Below are 21,267 nucleotides of genomic sequence, written 5' to 3' on the forward strand. Positions count from 1 at the left end.
CGGGCTGGACTGTGCGACCGGAGAGGCGCTAGGACACACACATGTCGTTACAAATTCTTTCATGCCATGGGTTCTTCCCTTTCAGTGGCTTTCAGGGTCCAAGCCTGGGGACAGGGGTGGATAAAAGTCCACAGTGGATGTGATGAGGAGCTATGAGCAGCAGGGAGGTGTTCCCAGGCCATTGTCCCCACCACACCCCAGCTACTGTGATCCCAAGTCCCCAGATCTGGTCCTTGAGGCAGGGTGACCAGGAAGCTGGAAGGGCCTGAGGTTCCTTGAGGTGTATCCCGGGGTTGCCAGTGAGTCACATGCCCAGCCTAATGCAAAATCTGTGTTTGCAGAAAGAACACATGTGTCCCCGAGAACAGAGGAGGTGTCGGGGGTGCGGTGTGCGCATGCCATATGCAGATAGATAACCCGGTCAGAGAAGACATCTACCAGCTGGACCTGTGGGCCGGGGGGCAGCTGCTGTGGAACAGCTCCTTCAAGCCCAGCGATCACGGTGAGTGGGGCGGGGCCAGGGCGGGGCCAGGGGGCGGGGCAGGGCTGCAGGTGTTCCTGCAATGTGCCGGGCAGGCTTCATTCCCGGGAGAGGGCCATCCAAGCAGCCTCCTACCTTTTCCCAAACCCCATGGGGTTCTTGCCTCTTTCTGGGCCTCAGTCCTCCCATCTTTGAAATGGAGTTGGGCTCAAGAGTACATCAGGCCCTGTTCAGTTCAGATATTTCAACCTTCAGAATTTAAGTGCCCAGATCAACGTGTTGAATGAGGTATGTTTGGTGGAAGTCATGCTTGCTGCAGGTCAGAAACTGAATTGGGAACCATCCTTCCACCCTCTGTCGACTATTCAGCTGCTGCTTCTTTAGACAGTGTAGACCATGGGAGGCTGCCCTTATCCTGATACCCAGAGTTCCCATAGGAATCCCTGGAGAGCATGCTGGAGTGTAGTAACAGGAGTTTAAAACACCATTTATTACTGTGTGACCTTGGGCAAGCCGTGTTACCTCTCTGAGCCTTGGTTTCTCAAAGACAGTTATTACCCCTATTTTGCAATTGAGAAGGAAAAAAGTACATAGTTCAGAAAAGGCAAGTAACCTGCCTAAGGTCACACAGCTATTAAGTGATAGAGGCAGTATTCTCACAGAGCACACAGTCTTTGCCACTACATCATCAATTCCTGAAGGGATTTCTCATACCCAGGGTGGGGTGGGGGTGATTTAAATTGACCTATGAATGAATCTATCAATTAAAATAATTTTTACACATGCATATTGATCTTAGGGGCTTCTCTCATAGCTCAATTGGTTAAGAATCCACCTGCAATGCAGGAGACCCCAGTTCAATTTCTGGGTCAGGAAGATCCACTGGAGAAAGGATAGGCTACCCACTCTAGTATTCTTGGGCTTCGCTTGTGGCTCAGCTGGTAAAGAATCCTCCTGCATTGTGAGAGACCTGGATTTGACCCCTGGGTTCAATCCCTGGGTTGGGAAGATCCCCTGGAGAAGGGAAAGACTACCCACTTTAATATTCTGGCCTGGAGAATTCCATGGACTCTATAGTCCATGGGGTTGAAACGAGTTGGACACGACTGAGTGAGTTTTAATGCTCACTATGTACCTGTGATCTCATGGGTATGATCATTTTAAAAGAGACGAAGGTTTAAAACACAGAAATCAAAATAAAGAAAAGTGCTTAGTAAATAATACAGTACACAGATGTGGCCAGAAGTATGAAGGATCAAAGTGGAAAAGCCAGAGTTCGGGTTGCTTGGCTTATCCATTTTGCATTCACTGTGAAAAGGTAGTTAATAGCCACTGAAGTGCTCAGTGGCCATCCCTGGCGGCTCAGTGGTAAAGAACCTGCCTGCCAGTACAGGAGGCGCAGGTTCTATCCCCGGGTAGGGAAGATATTCTGGAGAAGGAAATGGCAACTCACTTCAGTATTCTTGCCTGGGAAATCCCATGAACAGTGGAGCCTGGTGGGCTACAGTCCATGGGGTAGCAAAAAGAGTGTGACATGACTTAACACCTAAACAAGAAGAACAGTCAGTGCTCAGTGGGATTTTAGCAACATGAGAATCGGGTATACGGTTGTAATTCTCTGTTATGACTAAATCAATGTGGTTTCCCACTGATGTGCTGCGGAGGTGGTGGTGACTGAGGCTCTAAACTGTCTGCGTGCCTGCATGGGCCCACCTCCTCCCGTCGCCCTACCCAGCCCCTCACCAGCCGCTCCTTCTCCACAGTGAAACCGCTGGCCCCCAGAAACCTCACGGTTCACGCCGACATCTCCCACACGTGGCTGCTGACGTGGAACAACCCGTACCCTTCTGATAACCTCCTGTGCTCCGAGCTTACCTACCTGGTCAACGTCTCAAATGAAAACGACCCCACGGATGTGAGTGGGCGCCCTGCGGGGTTTCTCTGTGACCGCTTGGGACTCGGGTGGGTGGAGACTCAGACTCTGGGGTGTGAGGTGGGGAAAACAACCCCCATCCGGACGTGGCTGGTCGTGGCTCTGTTCGGGGACCAGTCTTTCCACTTCCCCAGGCCCCTGATGCCCAGTGTGCAGACAGGGAGTTTATTTTCAAACATGGCTCCTCATCTGTAAAGGAAGAGCTATGGACCACATCTGTTTCCCAGGGGTGGGGCACTTAAGATTTTAGGCAATACTCTAAACGCACTTAAATGACTAAATCTCAGGGCAAGATGTTCACTCCCTCCTGACACTGACTGTCAAGAGTCACTTCTCAGCTGAGCTTTTTTTTTTTAAGAAGATTTTTTATTTATTTATTTGACATTTGAACTAAATCTGTACTTTAGTTAATAATGCTGTATCACAGGTTAATTTCCTTTTTTTTTTTAACAACATAGTATTTAAATCCTCAGAATTGGATTAGAAGTTTCAAGCCTCATTCAAATACTTTTTTAAAGCACTATGAATAATAAACTTTCTAGACTTTCATCAGTAATACTAGATACCAAAATACATGGAACTATGATCAAAGGTTTGAATGAATATAAATTAGAAATTTGTCAGCTGAGCTTCTTTGTAACAGAGAAAAGGGCCTGCAGGCTCAGAGCCTTCCCTCAGAAAACATGGACAGCCATAGTTCAATGCCATTGCATGGCTGTGATTGCATTTACTTTATGAGATGCCCATGGTATCTTGATACTTGCCCCCAATCACAGCAGTGGCAGAGGGGTTCTGTTTTATTTATTTTTTTATTTATTTGTGATGTTCCTTTTTAAACGAATGTATTTGGAACCAGAGATCAAATGGCCAACATCTGTTGGATCATCAAAAAAGCGAGAGAGTTCCAGAAAAACATCTACTTCTGCTGTACTGACTACACCAAAGCCTTTGACTGTGGATCATGACAAACTGTGGAAAATTCTTCAAGAGATGGGAATACAGACCACCTGACCCGCCTCCTAAGAAGTCTGTATGCAGGTCAGGAAGCAATAGTTAGAACTGGACATGGAACAACAGACTGGTTCCAAATCAGGAAAGGAGTACGTCAAGGCTGTATATTGTCACCCTGCTTATTTAACTTATATGTAGAGTACACCATGTGAAATGCTGGGCTGGATGAAGCACAAGATGGAATCAAGATTGCCGGGAGAAATATCAATAACCTCAGATATGCAGATGACACCACCCTTATGGCAGAAAGCAAAGAAGAACTAAAGAGCCTCTTGATGAAAGTGAAAGAGGAGAGTGAAAAATTTGGCTTAAAACTCAACATTCAGAAAACGAAGATCATGGCATCCAGTACCATCACTTCATGGTGAATAGATGGGGAAACAATGGAAACAGTGACAGACTTTATTTTCTTGGGCTCCAAAATCACTGCAGATGGTGACTGCAGCCATGAAATAACAAGACGCTTGCTCCTTGGCAGAAAAGCTATGACCAACCTAGACAGCATATTAAAAAGCAGAGACGTTACTTTGCCAACAAAGGTCCATCTAGTCAAAGCTATGGTTTTTCCAGTAATCATGTGTGGATGTGAGAGTTGGAATACAAAGAAAGCTGAGTACCGAAGAATTGATGCTTTTGAACTGTGGTGTTGGAGACGACTCTTGAGAGTCTCTTGGACTGCAAGGAGATCCAACCAGTCCTGAATATTCATTGAAAGGACTAATACTGAAATTGAAACTCCAGCACTTTGGCCACCTGATGCAAAGAGCTGACTCATTTGAAAAGACCCTGATGCTGGGAAAGATTGAAGGTGGGAAGAGAAGGGGATGACAGAGGATGAGATGGTTGGATGGCATCACTGACTCAATGGACATGAGTTTGGGTAAACTGTGAGAGTTGGTGATGGACAGGGAAGCCTGGCATGCTGCAGTCCCTGGGGTCACAGAGTCAGACACAACTGAGCAACTGAACTGACCTGAACTGATTGACATTCTGGGGCTTCCCAGGTGGCACTAGTGATAAAGAACCTGTCTGCCAATGCAGGAGACATAAGAGACGTGGGTTCAGTCCCTAGGTGGCGAAGAGCCTCTGGAGGAGGGCATGGCAACCCACTCCAGCATTCTTGTCTGGAGAATCCCATGGACAGAGGAGCCTTGTGGGCTACAGTCCACAGTGTCGCAAAGAGTTGGACAAGACTGAAGTGACTTAGCACGCACAGCACGCACTGGCATTTTTAAAACAGGGAGAGTTGATATGTAAGAAACCATCAAATAATCTCAGGGCTATACAATGGATGGCTGAGGCCCCCTCTATTTTAGGTGCAGGTTGGGGTGGAGGCCACTGTAAGCCACTCAGGTTTTCACCTCAGATATTCCCATTGGAGGGATGACATCTGAACGCCAGGGGCCCTGGCGCCCCATGGAGCCAGGTTCCAATACCTTCCCTGCCACTTGCTGCATGATCTTGAGTTTCTTGCTCACCCTCCTCTTGCCTCGGTTTCCCCATCTGTAACTTGGCACTAACAAGAGTGCCCAACCCCGCAGGGCTATGGAGAGCACAAAGTGGGTGACACAGACAGGCGCCCCTGCCTGGCACGACAACGTCATAAACGTCGTCTTCCTTTTCCCCTGAGAGCCTCGGACCTCAGAATCCCACCCATCTCGTCCTCCTGGACCCTGGTCTGTAACTATTCAGGGTCTGCTGGGGACCAGGCCTCGTGTCCCGGAAGCCGGTCTGGCCTGACCTTGTCTGCCGCCGAGAGGCCCCAGACGTCTTAAGCTGCCGCATCAGCCCTGTTCCTGCTTCCTCTCTTTCTGGCCAAGCTGGTGGGGTGGTGGGTGTTGATTTACATCTCTCAGGTGTGGTTTTCCTCCTTGGCACTGGGCCAGGATGTGGGGCAGTAACAGGAAGGGTAGTCGGGCTCACACTGGAGACGTTCAGAGCAGTTGGGAAGAGGGGCTGACATAGACGCCAAAGAAGGAGACAGTTTGGTCAGTAAATCCCCTTCCAATTCCTGGAACTGTGAGGGCTTAGCTCAGGGGATGGGCTGGAGGGGAGGAAAGGGTACCACCTATGGCGTCCAAAGGAAGGTCATGTGTTTGCCCGTCACGGTTGGATCCAGGATCCTGGAGTCTCCATCATTTGGTCCTGCCTTATTCTGTGTTGGCTTCATTTTTATTTATTTATTTGTAAACAGTGTCGCTGCAGGCAGGCCTTCTCTAGTTGCGGCGCGTGGGGGCTACTCTAGCTGCGGCGCTCAAGTGCAGTAGCTTCTCTTGTTGCAGAGCACAGGCTCCAGGCATGCGGGCCTCAGTAGCTGGGCGTTTGGGCTCCGTAGTCGTGGCTCGCAGGCTCTAGAGCACAGGCTCAGTAGTTGTGGTGCCCAGGCTTAGCTGCTCCACAGGCATGTGGGATCTTCCCAGACTGGGGATTGAACCCATGTCCTCTGCGCTGACAGGCTAATTCTTCACCACTGAGCCACCAGGGAAGCCCTGGCTTCATTTTTTTTTTTTTTAATAATTTCATTTATTTATTGTTTTTGGCTGTGCTGCGTCTTGTGCTGCCCAGGCTTTCTCTGGCTGTGGGGAGCGGGGACTGTTCTCTAGGCGTAGTGCCCGGCTTCTCACTGCGGTGGCTTCTCTTGTTTCAGAACACAGGCTCTAGGCCTCTCAGGCTTTAGCAGTTGTGGCGAGCAGGCTCTAGAGCACAGGCTCAGTAGTTGTTGCCCATGGGCTTAGTTGCTCTGCAGCACGTGGGATCTTCCCAGATCAGGGATCGAACGCATGTCTCCTGCATTGGCAGACAAATTCTTACCACTGCACCAGCAGGGAAGGCCTTGGCCTTATTTTTAAGCAGGCTCTTTGCTCACATAGAGGCCAATATGCCCAATAGAAGCTCCAGCCTTAAAGGCATGGTGGGAAAAGTTCTTCCCTCCAGATAGCCTCAGTAAAAGTCCTGGGGCCAGTGATCAGCTACCTGCCTGGGACCACATGCCAATCTCTGAACCTGTCACAGGCTGTAGGCAGGAGGGGGATGCTGAGGCAGTGTTCACGCTGGCCAGGGGAGGATTACATTCCCCCCCCTGGAGCGGGTCAGGCCAACCCCACCCAGACCAGATGGGCCGAGAACGAGGGAGGGGTGGCTCCTCAAAGGAAGTTCTGAGGAACAGGGAACAGAGACTGGGCTGGCTGAAGTGCAGCTGGGTTTGGGACCTGGCACCAGACTCCAGCCAGTGGACAGAATCGGTCAATGTGCCTGGGCTGTGGCTTAGTGGTCATGTAGGTGCTCGGGGTTGCCCCAGGCCTCAGAATCCCATTTCCTGCTTCTTTTGTTGGTGGGGCAGAAGCTAATGAGACATCTTCCCCCATCTTTCTCTTCCCAAGGACAAAACTGGGCCGGCAAGAATTCCCCTCATTGGCCTTTGGCCAGAGATGGTCACATGCTCCTCTCTCACCAATCACAGGCTAGGGAATGAAATAGCCATGATTGGTTTGGACCAATGAGCATTAACCCTGGAACTGGAGATAGAGGCTTACCTACCCTGAGCTTTGAGTACTTGACCCCAGTGGTATAGATGCTGGGTGGGTGTCTAGCTGTGTTTGCTACAGTACTACAGACACCAGCTGTGGCTCAGACTGGTGGGATCAATTCTAAAAATATTAGAAACTCACTGTGGAACTCGGGAGATGGAGCTACTCCTTATCCTGGATGATTTCTGGAAAAGATTCTGTAATGGAGTTTTGGCTTGGGCATTGAAGGATGTATAGGAGTTCTCTAGTGAGAGGATAGGCCAGGTAGAAGGCTTGGAGGTATGAAAATTCATGGCATATCTGAGGATTATGGGGCTGTGGGAGTGTATACAGTGAAAAGGCAGAAAATGAGACCTCAAGCCTACCGAGGGCCGTGAATGCCATGTTCATGATCATTTCTTGAGTGCCTACTATGTGCCAGGCATGATGTGTATTGTGACTAATGGCTGGGAAAGCCTTGCAGGTGGAGAAGTGTTTGTCTCTCCATTTAGTGACGAGGGCATTGAGGCTTGGAGAGGTGGAATGACTCACCCAGAGTCCCAACATTGGAAATGGCCAAGCTGGCATTCAAAGCCAGGATTTAAACTCCAGAGCCTGTGCTATTTTCCCCTTCCCTGGGATCCTTTGCTCAGAACAGTCTCCCAAACACCTGGCCCTTTTGTTTAAAAAAGCCAAGTGTACCACAAGTAGTTCCTTGGAAGCTCCATTTCTTTTTTGTTTCTTAGTAAAACATTTCTCAATTCCCTACTCCTCTCTAGAGTGTATGATTCCTTCTGTGAACCAGCTCCAGCTGCTGCTTCCTGTTCACAGCAATTTAGAAAGAAAGGGACACTGAGAGTGAGAGTGCCCTTCTCTCCCTGCCCTGGGTCTCCTCCTGCCATCTCCACCCCATCCCCAGCTTCCCTGGAAAGTTCCAGCTGCCCTCCAGTTTCTCCAGCAGGCTGTTAAGACTTTGCTTCCCTTCTGTGTACAACCTCCCCTCGGCTCACTTTACACCAGACCGTGTGGCGCTAGTGGTAAAGACCTCGCCTGCCAGTGCAGGAGATGTAAGAGACGCAGGTTCTATCCCTGGGTCGGGAGGATCCCCTGGAGGAGGGCATGGCAACCCACTCCAGTGTTCTTGCCTGGAAAATCCCATTGACAGAGGAGCCTGGCAGGCTACAGTCCATAGGAGCTCAGAGAGTTGGACACAACTGAGCAAGCAAACATTATAATATTACTGCAAACACGACTTCTTTGAATAGCACATATTTATTGCCCCAGACTTTCTGGGGGTCAGGAGCCTGGGCATGGCTTAGCTGGGTCTCTCAAGGGTGCACACACATGAGTTGGCTGGGGGATTCCTTCTGAGATCCTGTGACGTGGGCAGCATTCAGTTTCTCGTGGGCTTTGAACTGAGAGCCTCAGGTTCTTGCTGGCCTTTAGCAGGAGGCTGCCCTAAATTCCTTCCCTGGTGACCTTTTCAAAGCCAGAGTCTCCTGGCAGGTTGGAGTTACAGTCTTCCATAATGGAATCACATCCATGTGGTCCCTACGTATTCATCACCTTTGCCATATTCTGTTGGTTCAGAATAAGTCACGTGCCCCCCCGCCCCCGCCCCAGGCAAGGAGAGGAGAGGGGACCGAAGGACCCAAGGACGTGACATGAGGTGAGGCTCACGGGGCCGTCTCAGAGTCTGTGTGCCACCATCAGTAAGCCTTCTCCCTTTCTGTTTTTAACATCAAAGCCAACAGACAACACGTGCTAGTCTTCATCCTGCCCTTTTCGCTTAAGGGCAGATCTTGGAAGTTCTTTCTCATTGAGGGGCTTGGTTGGATGGGGCTGAGATGATGGGCCATTGATTCTGGGCTTGACTGGAGAGAGAGGCATGCGGCGATCCTGTGTGCTCAGAAAGATCACTCTTGTGCTCCCTGCATGCCTGGCCCAGCTTGAAGTACTGACCTGTATTAACCCACTTAATCCTCAGAACAGCCCTGGGAGGATGGCACTTTTATTATCGCCATTTTGCAGAAGAAGACATCAAGGCCCAGAGAGGTTATGTCACTTATCCGAGGTCACACAGCCAGAAGGTGGCAGTAGGAACTCTTACCTTCATTTTACAGATGAGGAAATTAGAACTCAGAATCGTTCATCAGCTTGCCTCAGTAACATCAAATGGCTAATCAATGAGGGGTGCAGGGGGTAGGGAAAGAGCCGGTTCCGTGACCCGTCTTGCTTGACTCTGGTCACTGTCGTGAAGCCGGCAGAGGCCTAGAGTTGGAGGAGTAACCAAATACCCAGGCTGGTGGCTCTGCAGCACTGTGGGGTCAGCGAAGGACAGCAGCCCGGGAGGGAGCTGGTCCTGCCCTCCCCCCAAGCAGAGGCACTGACAGCTCCCTTTCTCCCACCAGGTCAGAATCTATAACGTGACCTACGTGGGGCCCACCCTCCGTGTCGCGGCCAGCACCCTAAAGTCTGGAGCTTCCTACAGCGCACGGGTGAAGGCCTGGGCTCAGAGCTACAACAGCACCTGGAGCGAGTGGAGCCCCAGCATCAAGTGGCTTAACTGTGAGTACCCTACCGGAAGTCCTGAGCAGTTAGCATCTCTCTCTGTCTCTGGTTTTTGGAGGGTTTTGTGAGTGTATGTGTGTGGGTTTTCTTTTCTTTTTTTTGGCCTTACCTCACGGCTTGCAGGATCTGTTTCCCCACCAGGGCCCAGTGATTGAACTCGGGTCACTCTATTGAAAGCCTGGAATCCTAACCACTAGGCAACCAGGGAACTCTCAGCAATTAGCATCTCTGCTCCCCACTTTCATTCTGGGGCCACTTACAGCCCAATATCTGGTTTCCATATCATAAGATGCCTCTAACTGCAGTAACAGAATTTCCAACTGATGCGGTCTACCAGTCAGGGTGTGGGGTAGGTTACAGTGAGAAACCCACAGATTTCACAGCTTAACACTGTAGGAGTGCATTTCTTGCTCAGGTAACAGTTCGACATGAGCTTTGCTGATCGCCAAGCTGGTTTTCCTCCCTGTGGCGCCACCATTTTCTAGGACAAAGATTCTTAGCCTTTCTGTATCATGGACAGTCCAGCGAAGCCTGTGGACCTCATCTCGGTATTTTTTAGAGTATAGTTGAGTCACAATATTGTCTTAGCTTCAGGAGCACAGCAAAGTGATTAATTATACATACTCATATATCTACTCTTTCTCAGGTTTTTTTTCCCATATAGGTTGTTAATGAGAACTGAGTATAGTTCCCCCTATGCTATATAATAGGTCCTTGTTGATTATCTCTTTTACTTAAAGTAGTGTGCATATGGCCAGTCCCAATCTCTCAGTTCATCCCTCTCCCCACACCCCTTTCCCCCTTGACAGCCACAAGCCAGGATATTTTTAAATGTATGAAATAAAGTACAGAGGATTTCAGTGGAAACCTAATTGTATTGAAATGTGATTATAAAAAGATTTTAAAATATATTTGCTATCCAAGAATATAGGCTTCTTTAATAACACATCAAAAATAGAATCTAGTGGTAGTTCTCATAGATACTGTCATTTCAAAGTAGATGAGCTTAAAGGATATTTCATAGTACTCCTGCCATTGGGTGATAAGAGAATACCTGTGATTTTTGTTGGGTCCTGAGTGGCTGATGCTGCCATCACTGTAGCTTGCTCTCTCCATTCCTAATGGGAGGAAACGCCAGGTTTCAGAAGTTAGTGAAGGCTTCCCTGGTGGTTCATTGGTGAAGAATCTGCCTACCAATGCAGGAGACACAGGCTCAGTCCCTGATCTGGGAAGATCCCACATGCCGTGGAGCAGTTAAGCCCCTCCACCACAGCTACTGAGTCTGAGCTCTAGAGCCCAGGAGCCGCAACCACTGAAGTCCTACAGCCTGTGCTCCACCACGAGAGAAGCCGCTGCAATGAGAAGCCTGTGCCGTGCAACTGAAGAGTAGCTCCACTCCCTCCCACTAGAGAAAACCACGTGCAGCAATGAAGACCCAATACAGCCATAAATAAATCAATGAATAAAATTATATAAGAACATTAGTGAAAATAAAGCTATCATTTCTTTCCCATCAAAGCTCCCAGACCCCTAAATTCTAATGGCAACCATGTTGGAAGGCCCCAAGTGAAGAATCCCTGCTCTAGGGCCCTGCCATCATCCGAATCCAGCCAGCAAAAAGGGAATGAGAGTGGGGAGATCACAGCTGCTTCTTAAAAGCCTCAGCAAGAAGTGACACGCATCACTTCCTCTCAAGTTCTGTTGGTGGAACTGGTCACATGGCCACACCTAGCTGCAAGAGGTTCTGGGAAATGTAGTCCTCATCTGGTACTCTGTTCCCCTAAACAACACTTTGCGACTTTTCAGTAAAGATATTCAATTATCTAACATAAAATGAAGCCTTACAGGGGAGTTCCCCAGCTGTCCAGTGTTTACGATTCTGTGCTTCTACTGCTGAGGGCCCTTGTTCAATCCCAGGTCAGGGAATTAAGATCCCACAAGCTGCACTACATGGCCAATAGAAAGGGAAAAAAAAAAAAAAAAAGAGGTTTAGCCAATGAATATTGCTTCTCAGTGACGTTACTCCAGAGTCTTGTCCTTCCCTCTGCCATCCCTAGCTTGGTAGCATTTTGTCCTTACCTACTATCACCTCATGGCCCCAGGTTGTCTGCTGCAAACATCCTCATGTCCCAGCCCCAAACGGAATGGAAGGCTGCCACAAGGAGAACATCTCATGCACCTTTTATCAGGAAGCAAAAACCTTTCCAGTCCTGGTGGACTTCCCCTTGCATCTCATCAGCCAGGACCGTCACATGGCCTCTCCCAACCGCAAGGGAGGCAGGGAATTCAAATGCCTGGAAAGGGGAGTAGTTTGGGCCCATGATTGGCCCAAACCTCAGGGTGGGCACTTCACAGCCTGGCAAAGAAGAAGGGGAGACAGCTGTAGGGTGGGGGAGGCTGCCCAAGGCATCATCTGAACAATGGGGAGACGGAAGGGCTGTTGTGAACGCTCACTGAAGGAAGAGTTCTTCAAAGTGCTAGGTATAATGGTGAGTGGCAGGTACCCCACCCCAACCCATCACACGCCCCTCTCAGCATCACTCATCCTATTCCATTGATGTCTCTTGACCGTCTGTCTCCAGCTCTGGGCTGTAGGCCCTGTGAGTGGTGCCTGCTCCGTGTCTATGTCCCGATTGTCCAGCATAGCACCAGGCACATAGTAAGTGCTTGGGAAAGTTTTATCAAATTGATTTTCCCCTTTGACCTAGAGAAGTGAAGGGAAATAGATTGTGTGAGGCAGATACCATGTGCTGGACACTCATTCATTACTTCCACAAATATTTCTTGAACTCCTACTACGTATTAGACACCAGCCCAGTGCTAGATGCCGAGGGATCAGTGGTGAACAAAATAGACAAGAATCCCTGTTTCTGTGGAACTGACATTTTGGAAAGGGAGACAGAAAATAAATGAGTAAATAAAAATATAAATGAGATCTAGCTCTAGTAAGTCCGAGAAGGAAATAAAGCAGGGAAAAGGGATGGGAGAAGGTAACCGTAGAGAAGGGGTGGGGAGAACTTTCTGGACCTGGCAGTGAACAAGGAGAGGGGGGCCAGCTCTGTGCACGGACATGCAGGCCCTGCTTCACGTGCATATTAAATCGTAGAAGCCTCACAACAGTGAGTTAAGTAGTTATTAACCCCGTTGTACAGATGAGGAAACCGAGGCACAGAGTGGGTGAGCCTCTTGTCCTGGGTTGCCAGCAAGTCTCTGACAGAGTCAGGCTTTGAACTGAGGGCATCCAACTCCAAGTCTCTGCACTAGACTTCAGTGCTTCAGGAAAGAGAGGAAGTTCAGGATCCTGAGGTGGCCCTGAGCTTTGGGAGAGCAGGGGACAGCAAGGAGTCCGGGGTGGCGGGGGCTCGGAGCGGGGAGTAGGAGCTGCCGCGGCAACCAGCTCACACAGCGTCTTGGAGGTTCCCGGGGCCCAGGTCTCCTTCTCTGGGAGGTGGAGACCAGCTGGATGTGGCGCACCGAAGGCTCACGACTTCCCTCCGCTTCCAGACTATGGGGAGACCTGGGAGCAGCGCCTCCAGCTGGGCGTCGGCATCTCGTGCGTCATCGTCCTGGCGGTGTGCGTGTCCTGCTACATCAGCATCATCAAGTGAGTCCTGGGCTCCCTCGCCGCGCGCTGCCGAGCCAGCCACCGTGGAGTGTGGAGTGCGCAGGAATTTCCCCTCTCATCTGACAGCTTGCAGCCCTGTCACTCAATGATAGATACTTATTGAGCAGCTACTATGTGCAAGGCACTGAACGGACAGGGAGACCCTGTGTCCTTGGGGAGGCAGAAGATGCCAGGCCAGCAAGTAACCATGGCTGTTTCCCATAGTGACCCTTGCACTGGAGGAATCAAGCCAAGATGAGCTGGGGGATATTCCAGGGGTGCCAGGGTGGGTCCCTCTGAGGGGTGATGGCCTGACGGTGGGATGGAGCTGGCAGGGGACAGGGCCTTCCTTTGGCAGAAGGGAGATGGATCATACCCAGGGTACACCCCAGACATTTGAAGGCAGGTGGTAATAGATAGGAATTCTAGACGATTGCCCTGCAGAATCAGGAGACCTGGGTTTGGATCCTGGCCTTGGCACTTGGTAACTGTATGACCAAGTTTCTGAACCTCTGTTCAGCCTTGGGTCCCTATTTCATCAGTCCCGAGAGTCCTAAGGGAGTCCCGGAGCCCTGGGTGCAAGGAGCCTTGTCTCCAATGAGCATGAGCCCTAGGAATGTGGAATCTCAGAGCCTCAGTCCTCCCACCTCTGAAATGGGACTAATGGGCCCAAGCTGACCACATAAGGAAGGGCGATGGTGGAGGGCTGATGGTGAGTGAGTATCCGCAGTCTGCCAGGCGCACAGTAGGTGTGCAGGGAACGCAAGGTCCCTTCTCCACATCTGTCGCTGATACCTGTGAGCTCCCTGGGCTGGTCTTTCCCCTTCTCTGAGCCTCAGTTTCCCCATCGTCTGTCCTCTCCACCCGCCACTCTCTGTATTCTAGTTCTCCAACCTCCCTGCTGTTCTCTGAACCCCCAACCCAAGCAAGTTCTTCCCTCCACTCCTTTGCACTCGCTGTGCTCTCTGCCCGGAAAGCCCTTTCCCCAGGCATTGCTGAGACCGCACCTCCGCCATCTTCAGTTGCCTCTCGGAAGCCACCTTCTCAGAGAAGCCTTCCTGGATCACACTCTCTGTTCCTCTCTAGTCCCTTATGGCCTTTATTTTCATTCCCGGCACTTCTTGTCAGGAATGAATGATGTCATATAGTCATTTCCGCATCTGTTTGCCTGTCTCCGTCTTCTAGAAGGTCAGCTCTGTGAAGGCAGGTGCTTCTGTCTGTCTTGTCCCCTGAAGCCTGGCACAGTGAGTGTTACATAGGAGGTGCTCAGTAAATAGGTGGTAACTGACTGAGTGGAGTGCTGGAGGCTACTCCAGAGGCAATCTGAGAAGATTCCTGCCCAGCCCTGACCCAGGAAGGAAGGAGGAATCCCTAGGCCTCTCCGGCCATGCCAGGCTTCTGGGCACTTTGTCCTCCGCTGCTCCGGAGGAAAGGTTGTTGAAAGGGAAACCCAGGATTCTCTCTCTCCATCTTGTGTGTGTTGGGCTCAGCTGCTCAGTCGTGTCCGACTCTGTGACCCCATAGTCTAGCCCACCAGTCTCCTCTGTCCGTGGGATTCTCCTGGCAAGAATACTGGAGTGGGTGGCCATTGGGCTCAGCTGCTCAGTCGTGTCCGACTCTGTGACCCCATAGTCTAGCCCACCAGTCTCCTCTGTCCGTGGGATTCTCCCGGCAAGAATACTGGAGTGGGTGGCCATTTCCTCCCCTAGGGGATCTTCCCGACCCAAGGATCGAACCCTCTCCTGTGGTTCCTACATCGGCAGGCAGATTCTTTACTACTCACGCCACCTGGGAAGTCCCTCTGCTGCTTGCGGAGGCGACCGCATCAGGAACTCCACTCCGGGTAGCAAAGTGCTGGACCCGAACCCAGCTCTAATGCCCCCTAGCTGTCACTTCACCTCCCCAGGCCTCAGTCTCCTCATCTGTACAGTGGGATTAGCGGTAGAACCTGTTTCACAGGGTGAGGGTGAGGGAGCCAAAAGTCTACCAGCGTGATCTCTGAGCCCTAATAAGTCTGGGTGACTATGAATCTTTTTTATGGGAAGAACATCAACCTGTTAGTGATTCTCAGGGACCAACAACTTGTCCTTTCCTTTTTAGGATTAAGAAAGAATGGTGGGACCAAATTCCCAACCCAGCCCACAGCCCCCTCGTGGCTGTTGTCATCCAGGATTCTCAGGTAGGAAAAGGGGTGGGTGAGAATGCTTTGGGTCGTGTGTATCGGGAAACACATTTCAAGACACGTGGGGTGTTAGAGGTATCTCAACTTTGCGGGTTGCACGTGGGCGGTCAGGAAGATTTCAGGTAAGGTTGAGTCAACAGCTAGAGGCTTTCACTCCCCTTCCTTTGGCTTCCATGAGGGTTCTTTCAGCTCGGGGCAGCGGGGTCCTCTGGAATTGGATTTCTTGCTTTGTTGTTGTTGTTCTGAGATCTCTGAGGTCCTCTGCATATCGTCTCCTAGGGAGGTACCTGTCCCATGTAGGACAGGAGGTCACAAGGAGTTGAAGAGGGAACAAGTTTTCCATTTCTTCCTCTTAAGAGCAGGAAACTGCCCCCGAAGCACCAGCAAATCCCTCCATTCTCATTGACTTGAATTACATCACAGCCTCTTTCATAAACCACTCCCCTGTAAGGAGTGGGAATACTCCTTACCGACGGACCATCCAGATGGACACTCCTGAGCTAGGAGTGCGGCCAGCTTCCCCAGTGCGGTGGCCGCATGGAATTTGCCTGAGCACCAGCAGGGTTCTCTAGGAAGGGCCGCAGGGACAGGCACAAGTCCTGTCTAGAACGGAAAGTCTGTGAGTCTTCAGTTCTCCAGGGACCCTGAGGCAGGCTCTGGAGTCCAGCGGGGCTGGCTTTGAACTCTCACTGTCGCTATCTGCAGGGTAGACTTAACAAGCTGCTCAACTTCTCTGAGCCTCAGTTCCTTCATGTGGGTTCTAGTAGTGGTTATAACAGGGCTGATGTTGGAATTCACTGAGACAATTCACAGGAAGTGAATATTACAGCACATAGTGTCATTTTCGCATCAGTTAGCTCTTGCTGTATAACAAATCATCCCCAAATTTAGAAATTTTGATGATGCCAAGTCTCCTCAAGGCAAACAGGCTCTGAGCATCGCTGGGTGCCAGGCTGGGTGGGAAGGCCTCTCTGCTCTGTGTCATTGGCTGTCTCCGTGTTTTAGGTGTCACTGTGGGGGAAGCGGTCTCGAGGCCAGGAACCAGCCAAGTGCCCGTATGTATATGAACTTAGATTATAGCCTATGTAGGATTTGGAAGGGGCTGGAATTAGGGTGGGGGGCCCCATCTTGAAACTGGAGTCACACCCCCCTTGATGTCTGCCTTTCCTTCCTGGGTTAGTTCAGCACTTGTCCTGTGACACTGGGTTTTGAGGGGTGGCAGGGGGAGGGGTGGTCTGAGTAGGTCAACTGCCAACTGAGCCCCCTGAGTTTCATTGGTTGGGGGTTGGTCAGTGAACCCCTTTGGGATGCCCAGTCTGTCCTGAGCAAGGCTGATGGTGGTAACAAGCAAGGCAGCTGTGCGTGCATGCTTGCTAAGTTGCTTCAGTTGTGTCCGACTCTTTGCGACCCTGTGGACTAAACTGTAGCCCACCAGGCTCCTCTGTCCAAGGGACTCTCCAAGCAAGAGTACTGGAGTGGGTTGCCTTGCCCTCCTCCAGGGGGTCTTCCTGACACAGGGATTGAACCCACATCTCTGATGTCTCCTGCACTGGCAGGAGGGTTCTTTACCACTGTCGCCACCTGGGGAGTTGATTAGAGGTCAGACAAGAAATCCTGGCAAGGCTTTATTAGAGCCCCTGCTGCAGTGGGGAGCAGGGGTGGAGAACAAGCAACAGGTTTCCTTGCTCACTAGCCAGGGAGGGGCGAATTGGTTCATTATACAGGGTGAGGGTGGGGGTGTGTCCAGGGCTTGGGCTGGAGAGGTGGCATAGGTGTTTTGCCTGATTCTCTGGTGGTGTGGTGTGCAGGGGGCATGCAGAGAACCCTGCCTTTGTTCCTGACACCGTTTTTGCTCCCAACTCTTCAGAAGTGGCAGTTGAGGTTTGGGGTCTTTTTGTATCTTTTGTCCATCACTTGCCCCAGCTACAGCACGCACACAATTATTTTTACTTCCATTTAGTTTCTTAACATTTTGCTGCTCAAGGAGAGGTTTGTTGCAGTGCAGCAGTGCAGCAAAGTGTCCCAGGTCCCAGCCTGTCTCAGCATCAGTTCAGGGTGATTTTGAGCTGGGCTTTGAAGGGTGAATAGGAGTTTTTCAAGAGGAGAAAGTGAACTCTGATTAAACTTTGTTTTTGTAGACACTGGAAGACTTGTCTTGCCAAGCTCCTGCCCTGTTTACTGGAGCATGGCATGGAAAGGGATGAAGACTTCTCTAAGGCTGCTAGAAATGGGCCTTCCCAGGGTCCTGGGAAAGTAGCATGGTGCCCTGTGGAGGTCAGCAAGACGATCCTCCGGCCAGAGAGCATCAGTGTGGTGCGGTGCGTGGAGCTGTTTGAGGCCCAAGTGGAGAAGGAAGAAGAGGAAGTGGAGGAAGATAAAGGGAGCTTCTGCCCATCACCTGAGAATAGCGGGGGCCTCTTCCAGGAGGGCAGAGAGGACATCGCGGCCCGGCTGACAGAGAGCCTGTTCCTGCACCTTCTCAGAGATGAGACTGGGGGCTTTAGTCCACAAGGTGTGGAGTCCTGCCTTCATCGCCCTTTAGAAAATGCGAATGCTCAGAGGCCCTGGGCCGAGTTCCCAAGGGTGGGGCCCCAGGAGGCATCGTCTGAGGACAAGGAACAGCCTCTGAGCCCAGAGTCAAGTCCTCCAGCCACTGCAACCCAGAACCCAGCCAGCCTGCCTCTCCCAGAGACGCCCGCCGTCATCTCAGACAACCCCGCTTACCGCAGCTTCAGCACCTTCCTGAGCCAGTCCTCGGGCCCTGGAGAGCTTGACTCGGACTCACAGCTGGCCGAATGCCTGGGGGAGGTGGACCCCGACATCCCCGCCACCCCCCAGCCAGAACCGGAAACCTGGGAGCAGATCCTGCGTCAGAGGGTCCTCCAGCACGGGGCAGCCCCTGGCCCCACCTCGGCCCCTAGCAGCGGCTACCGGGAATTTGTGCAGGCGGTGAAGGAGGGCGGCGCCCAGGACAGTGGGCTGGCCGGCTTCGGGCCCTCCGAAGAGGCCGGCTACAAGGCCTTCTCCAGCTTGCTTGCCAGCAGTGACAGCTGCCCTGCAACTTCTGGGGTTGAGCCCAGCAGCGGGGAAGGGGGCTACAAACCCTTCCAGAGCCTCGCTTCTGCCTGCCCCGGGACCCCTTCCCCCATTCCCATCCCCCTGTTCACTTTTGGCCTGGACCTGGAACCCCCTCACAGTCCTCAGGACTCAGAGTGGCCTGAGTTGGAGCCAGCGGTCAAGGGAGACGATGGACAGAAACCCTTCTTCGCCCCGGTGCCGGCCACAGACCCTCTCAGGGATGACCTGGGCAACGGCATCGTCTACTCAGCCCTCACCTGCCACCTGTGTGGCCATCTGAAGCAGTGCCACAGCCAGGAGGAAGCTGGCAAGGCTCAAATTGTGGCCAGCCCCTGCTGCGGCTGCTGCTGTGGGGACAGGTCCTCACCTCTGCTGAGTCCGCTGAAGGCCCCAGACTCCCCACCCCAGGGAGCTCCACTGGAGGCCAGCCTCTCTGCGGCCTCCCTAGCACCCTTGGGTGTCTCAGAGGAGGGGAAGTGCCCTCTGTTCAATGCCCCCAGCCATGCCCAGAGCTCAGGCCCGGCTCTTGCAGTGCTCTCCCCAGGGCCCATGTGCATGGACGCTTCCTAGGTGCATGCCTGCTCCTTGCTGACGTCTACGGGAGAGAGGGGCCCTTAATCAGGCCTGCGAAATGCCTCCCCCAGGAAGGCTGCCAGGCTGGCAGAGTTCTGAAAGACTCTGGGAACTCTGGAGTGAAGTTGTCAGATGCTGGGTCTACAGGGACTGGGCGCCCCCAGCTCCCTTCGCTGGCCCCAGCTCACCACCTCCCATGGGAGTGGGGGGCTCCAGGCAGCTGTGCCCACAGAGGCACCTGCAGTCATCTGGAGATTCCCTGGGCACCTTGGCTTGTGCACGAGCTGTTGGCCACTTCATCAGTTCACAGCTGCGCCAGCAGACGGTTCCTGTCATACTCAAGGCATATTCTGTCGCTCTGCTATCCAGTTCTTGCCCAGACTCTGGAGTAGCTACCACCATCTCTCTAGATTGGATGCTGAGCCTAGAAACTCACCAAGCCAACAGGGGAATTGACTTGGGAGGCCTTGGGAAATTGAGGTCCAAGAAGGGTTATCTGCCCAGAGATGTCTATTCATTCAACAGAAGTTGACACTGGGGGCAAGGTCTGAGCTGCAGAGGGGTGATTAATTAAGCGGAGTTAACCAAGGACATGATAAATTGTGATTTCTGAGACGTGACAGCTTGTGGCCAGCTTCCCACGCAAGGCTGGGGTTCCTGTTAGGCATTGGGTCCCCAGAGAAGAGGCATGCCTGGCGACCTTGGGGCAGGCGTGTGCCCCCAGTGATGCAGTTGCTGGCATCACTGCTTCAGAAGGTGTGGCTCAGGTCCCCTGAACCAGTGAGCTGGGGCTACCAAGACGCCGACACCAGGCACATCACCCACACATCATCAACTCCCACCTCAGGTTGAAGAATGCTTGTTTGTATGCATCTCAAAAATTATTTCAAAAAAAAAAAAATGATTTCATCACTTGGTGTTTGTGTTTGCTGAGGAGGGTGGAATGGGAAGAGACGGAGTTTTGTATAAATAAAGGTTCTTTATCTCTTTCCCCTCCCCCCCCCCACCATTTATTAAACAAACATCCTGCCAAGCATCCTTGAGACTGTTTTATCTCTATTAGCTCACAGAATCTTTCCATCCAGAGGACCTGAGACCAGCCCAAGAGGTTAAGTAACTTGCTGTCTCTGCTTGGGTTTCTCCAAGACCAGGATTCAAGTGAAGTTCACTGAAATAGGAGGTGATCCCAGGAAGCCCTGCTTGGAGAATGGGGAAGGGAGCGGGGAAGGGCAGGAAGCAATAGAGGTGTTATCACACAGAGTGTGAAGCGCAGGCAACAGCTGCTTCAGCCGCTGGGAGCTTCAGAACGCCAGGCACAGCGCATGCCTCGAGGTGGGGAGCTGGGCTGTTTATCCACACACTCCCATCTGTCCTAGGTTGAAGGCTGTGTCCAGGGGCATTAACTCCCCAGCAACTTCCAGCTGCTCCAGGAAAAAACGTCCAGGTTGAGAGCAGGGGGCTGTTTGAGCGGCCTCTGGCACAGGGAGGAGATGTGGGCAGGGCTGAACTGGCAGCTGCTACTTTGCCAAGGTCACTCAGCCAGTGGCAGACCAAAGCTGAACCCAGGCAGGGTCACCATCGCCCAGGCCCTTTGTAGGTGATCTGTGCTTGACATCTGGGTGGTCGGTGTATGGTGTGGGCCTCAGACATGCAGGCAGGGGATCTTAATTAAGCTCCTTTGTCTGCAATCATTCTATATTTCTGAGTTGCCGCGCCGACTGCAATGCTTGCAAAATGAGGGGCTTTTTGACGTGCCTTCCGCTCTGGCATTCTCCATAATACACTATAGAGGTGATGGGGAACTCATTACCTAACATGCAGCCTGATGTTTGTGAGAACTGTCTCCTTTGTGCTGAACCCGAATCTATCCCTTTAGCTGCCTGAATCACCACCCTCCACACAGTTTGCTGATGGAGAAACGGCTCTAGAAGGAGCCCATGCAGGGAGACTTGAAAAGAGACTTGCCCATGCAGCAAGCTGCAGCAAGCCACGGAACCCAAACTAGTCCTCTGCACCTGTTGTCTTCAAGAGAGCTTTGTAATAAAATGTAACAATTTTAAATAAAAGTAACTACTTAGGATCAAGCAATATGCTAAGTGCCATCCACTGACTATATCACAGCTCTAGCAAGCAGGTTATTATTCCAATTTTACAGATAAGGCAGCTGGCCCAGAGAGGTTGAGGTTTAGCTTAGGGTCACACAGCTGGAAAGCCTGGGAACTAGGATTTGAATCCAGGTCTGACTGCAGGGTTCCCAACCACCACGATGTACTGCCTCATGAACAGCATGGCGCCATCTCGAATGTCAGCTCTGATCCACTTAGCCTG

At 51.6% G+C, this 21,267-nt stretch overlaps 1 protein-coding gene across 11 annotated transcripts in view; it reads left to right on the plus strand.

Annotated features, from left to right (window-relative positions):
- IL4R (interleukin 4 receptor) overlaps positions 1-19,975 on the plus strand; it is a 64,559-nt gene extending 44,584 nt beyond the window's left edge. For all 11 annotated transcript variants that reach the window (XM_060405826.1, XM_060405825.1, XM_060405824.1 and 8 more), the window contains 7 exons: positions 342-502; positions 2,245-2,396; positions 9,343-9,499; positions 13,007-13,106; positions 15,207-15,285; positions 16,294-16,343; positions 17,427-19,975. In XM_060405826.1, coding sequence (XP_060261809.1) covers positions 342-502; positions 2,245-2,396; positions 9,343-9,499; positions 13,007-13,106; positions 15,207-15,285; positions 16,294-16,343; positions 17,427-18,936 — 2,209 coding nt within the window. In that variant the 3' untranslated portion in view covers positions 18,937-19,975. The remainder of the gene's footprint in view (positions 1-341; positions 503-2,244; positions 2,397-9,342; positions 9,500-13,006; positions 13,107-15,206; positions 15,286-16,293; positions 16,344-17,426) is intronic.
- Positions 19,976-21,267: the final 1,292 nt, after the last annotated feature.

Source organism: Ovis aries, chromosome 24 (assembly GCF_016772045.2).
Source record: "Ovis aries strain OAR_USU_Benz2616 breed Rambouillet chromosome 24, ARS-UI_Ramb_v3.0, whole genome shotgun sequence".
Taxonomy (NCBI): Eukaryota; Metazoa; Chordata; class Mammalia; order Artiodactyla; family Bovidae; genus Ovis; species Ovis aries.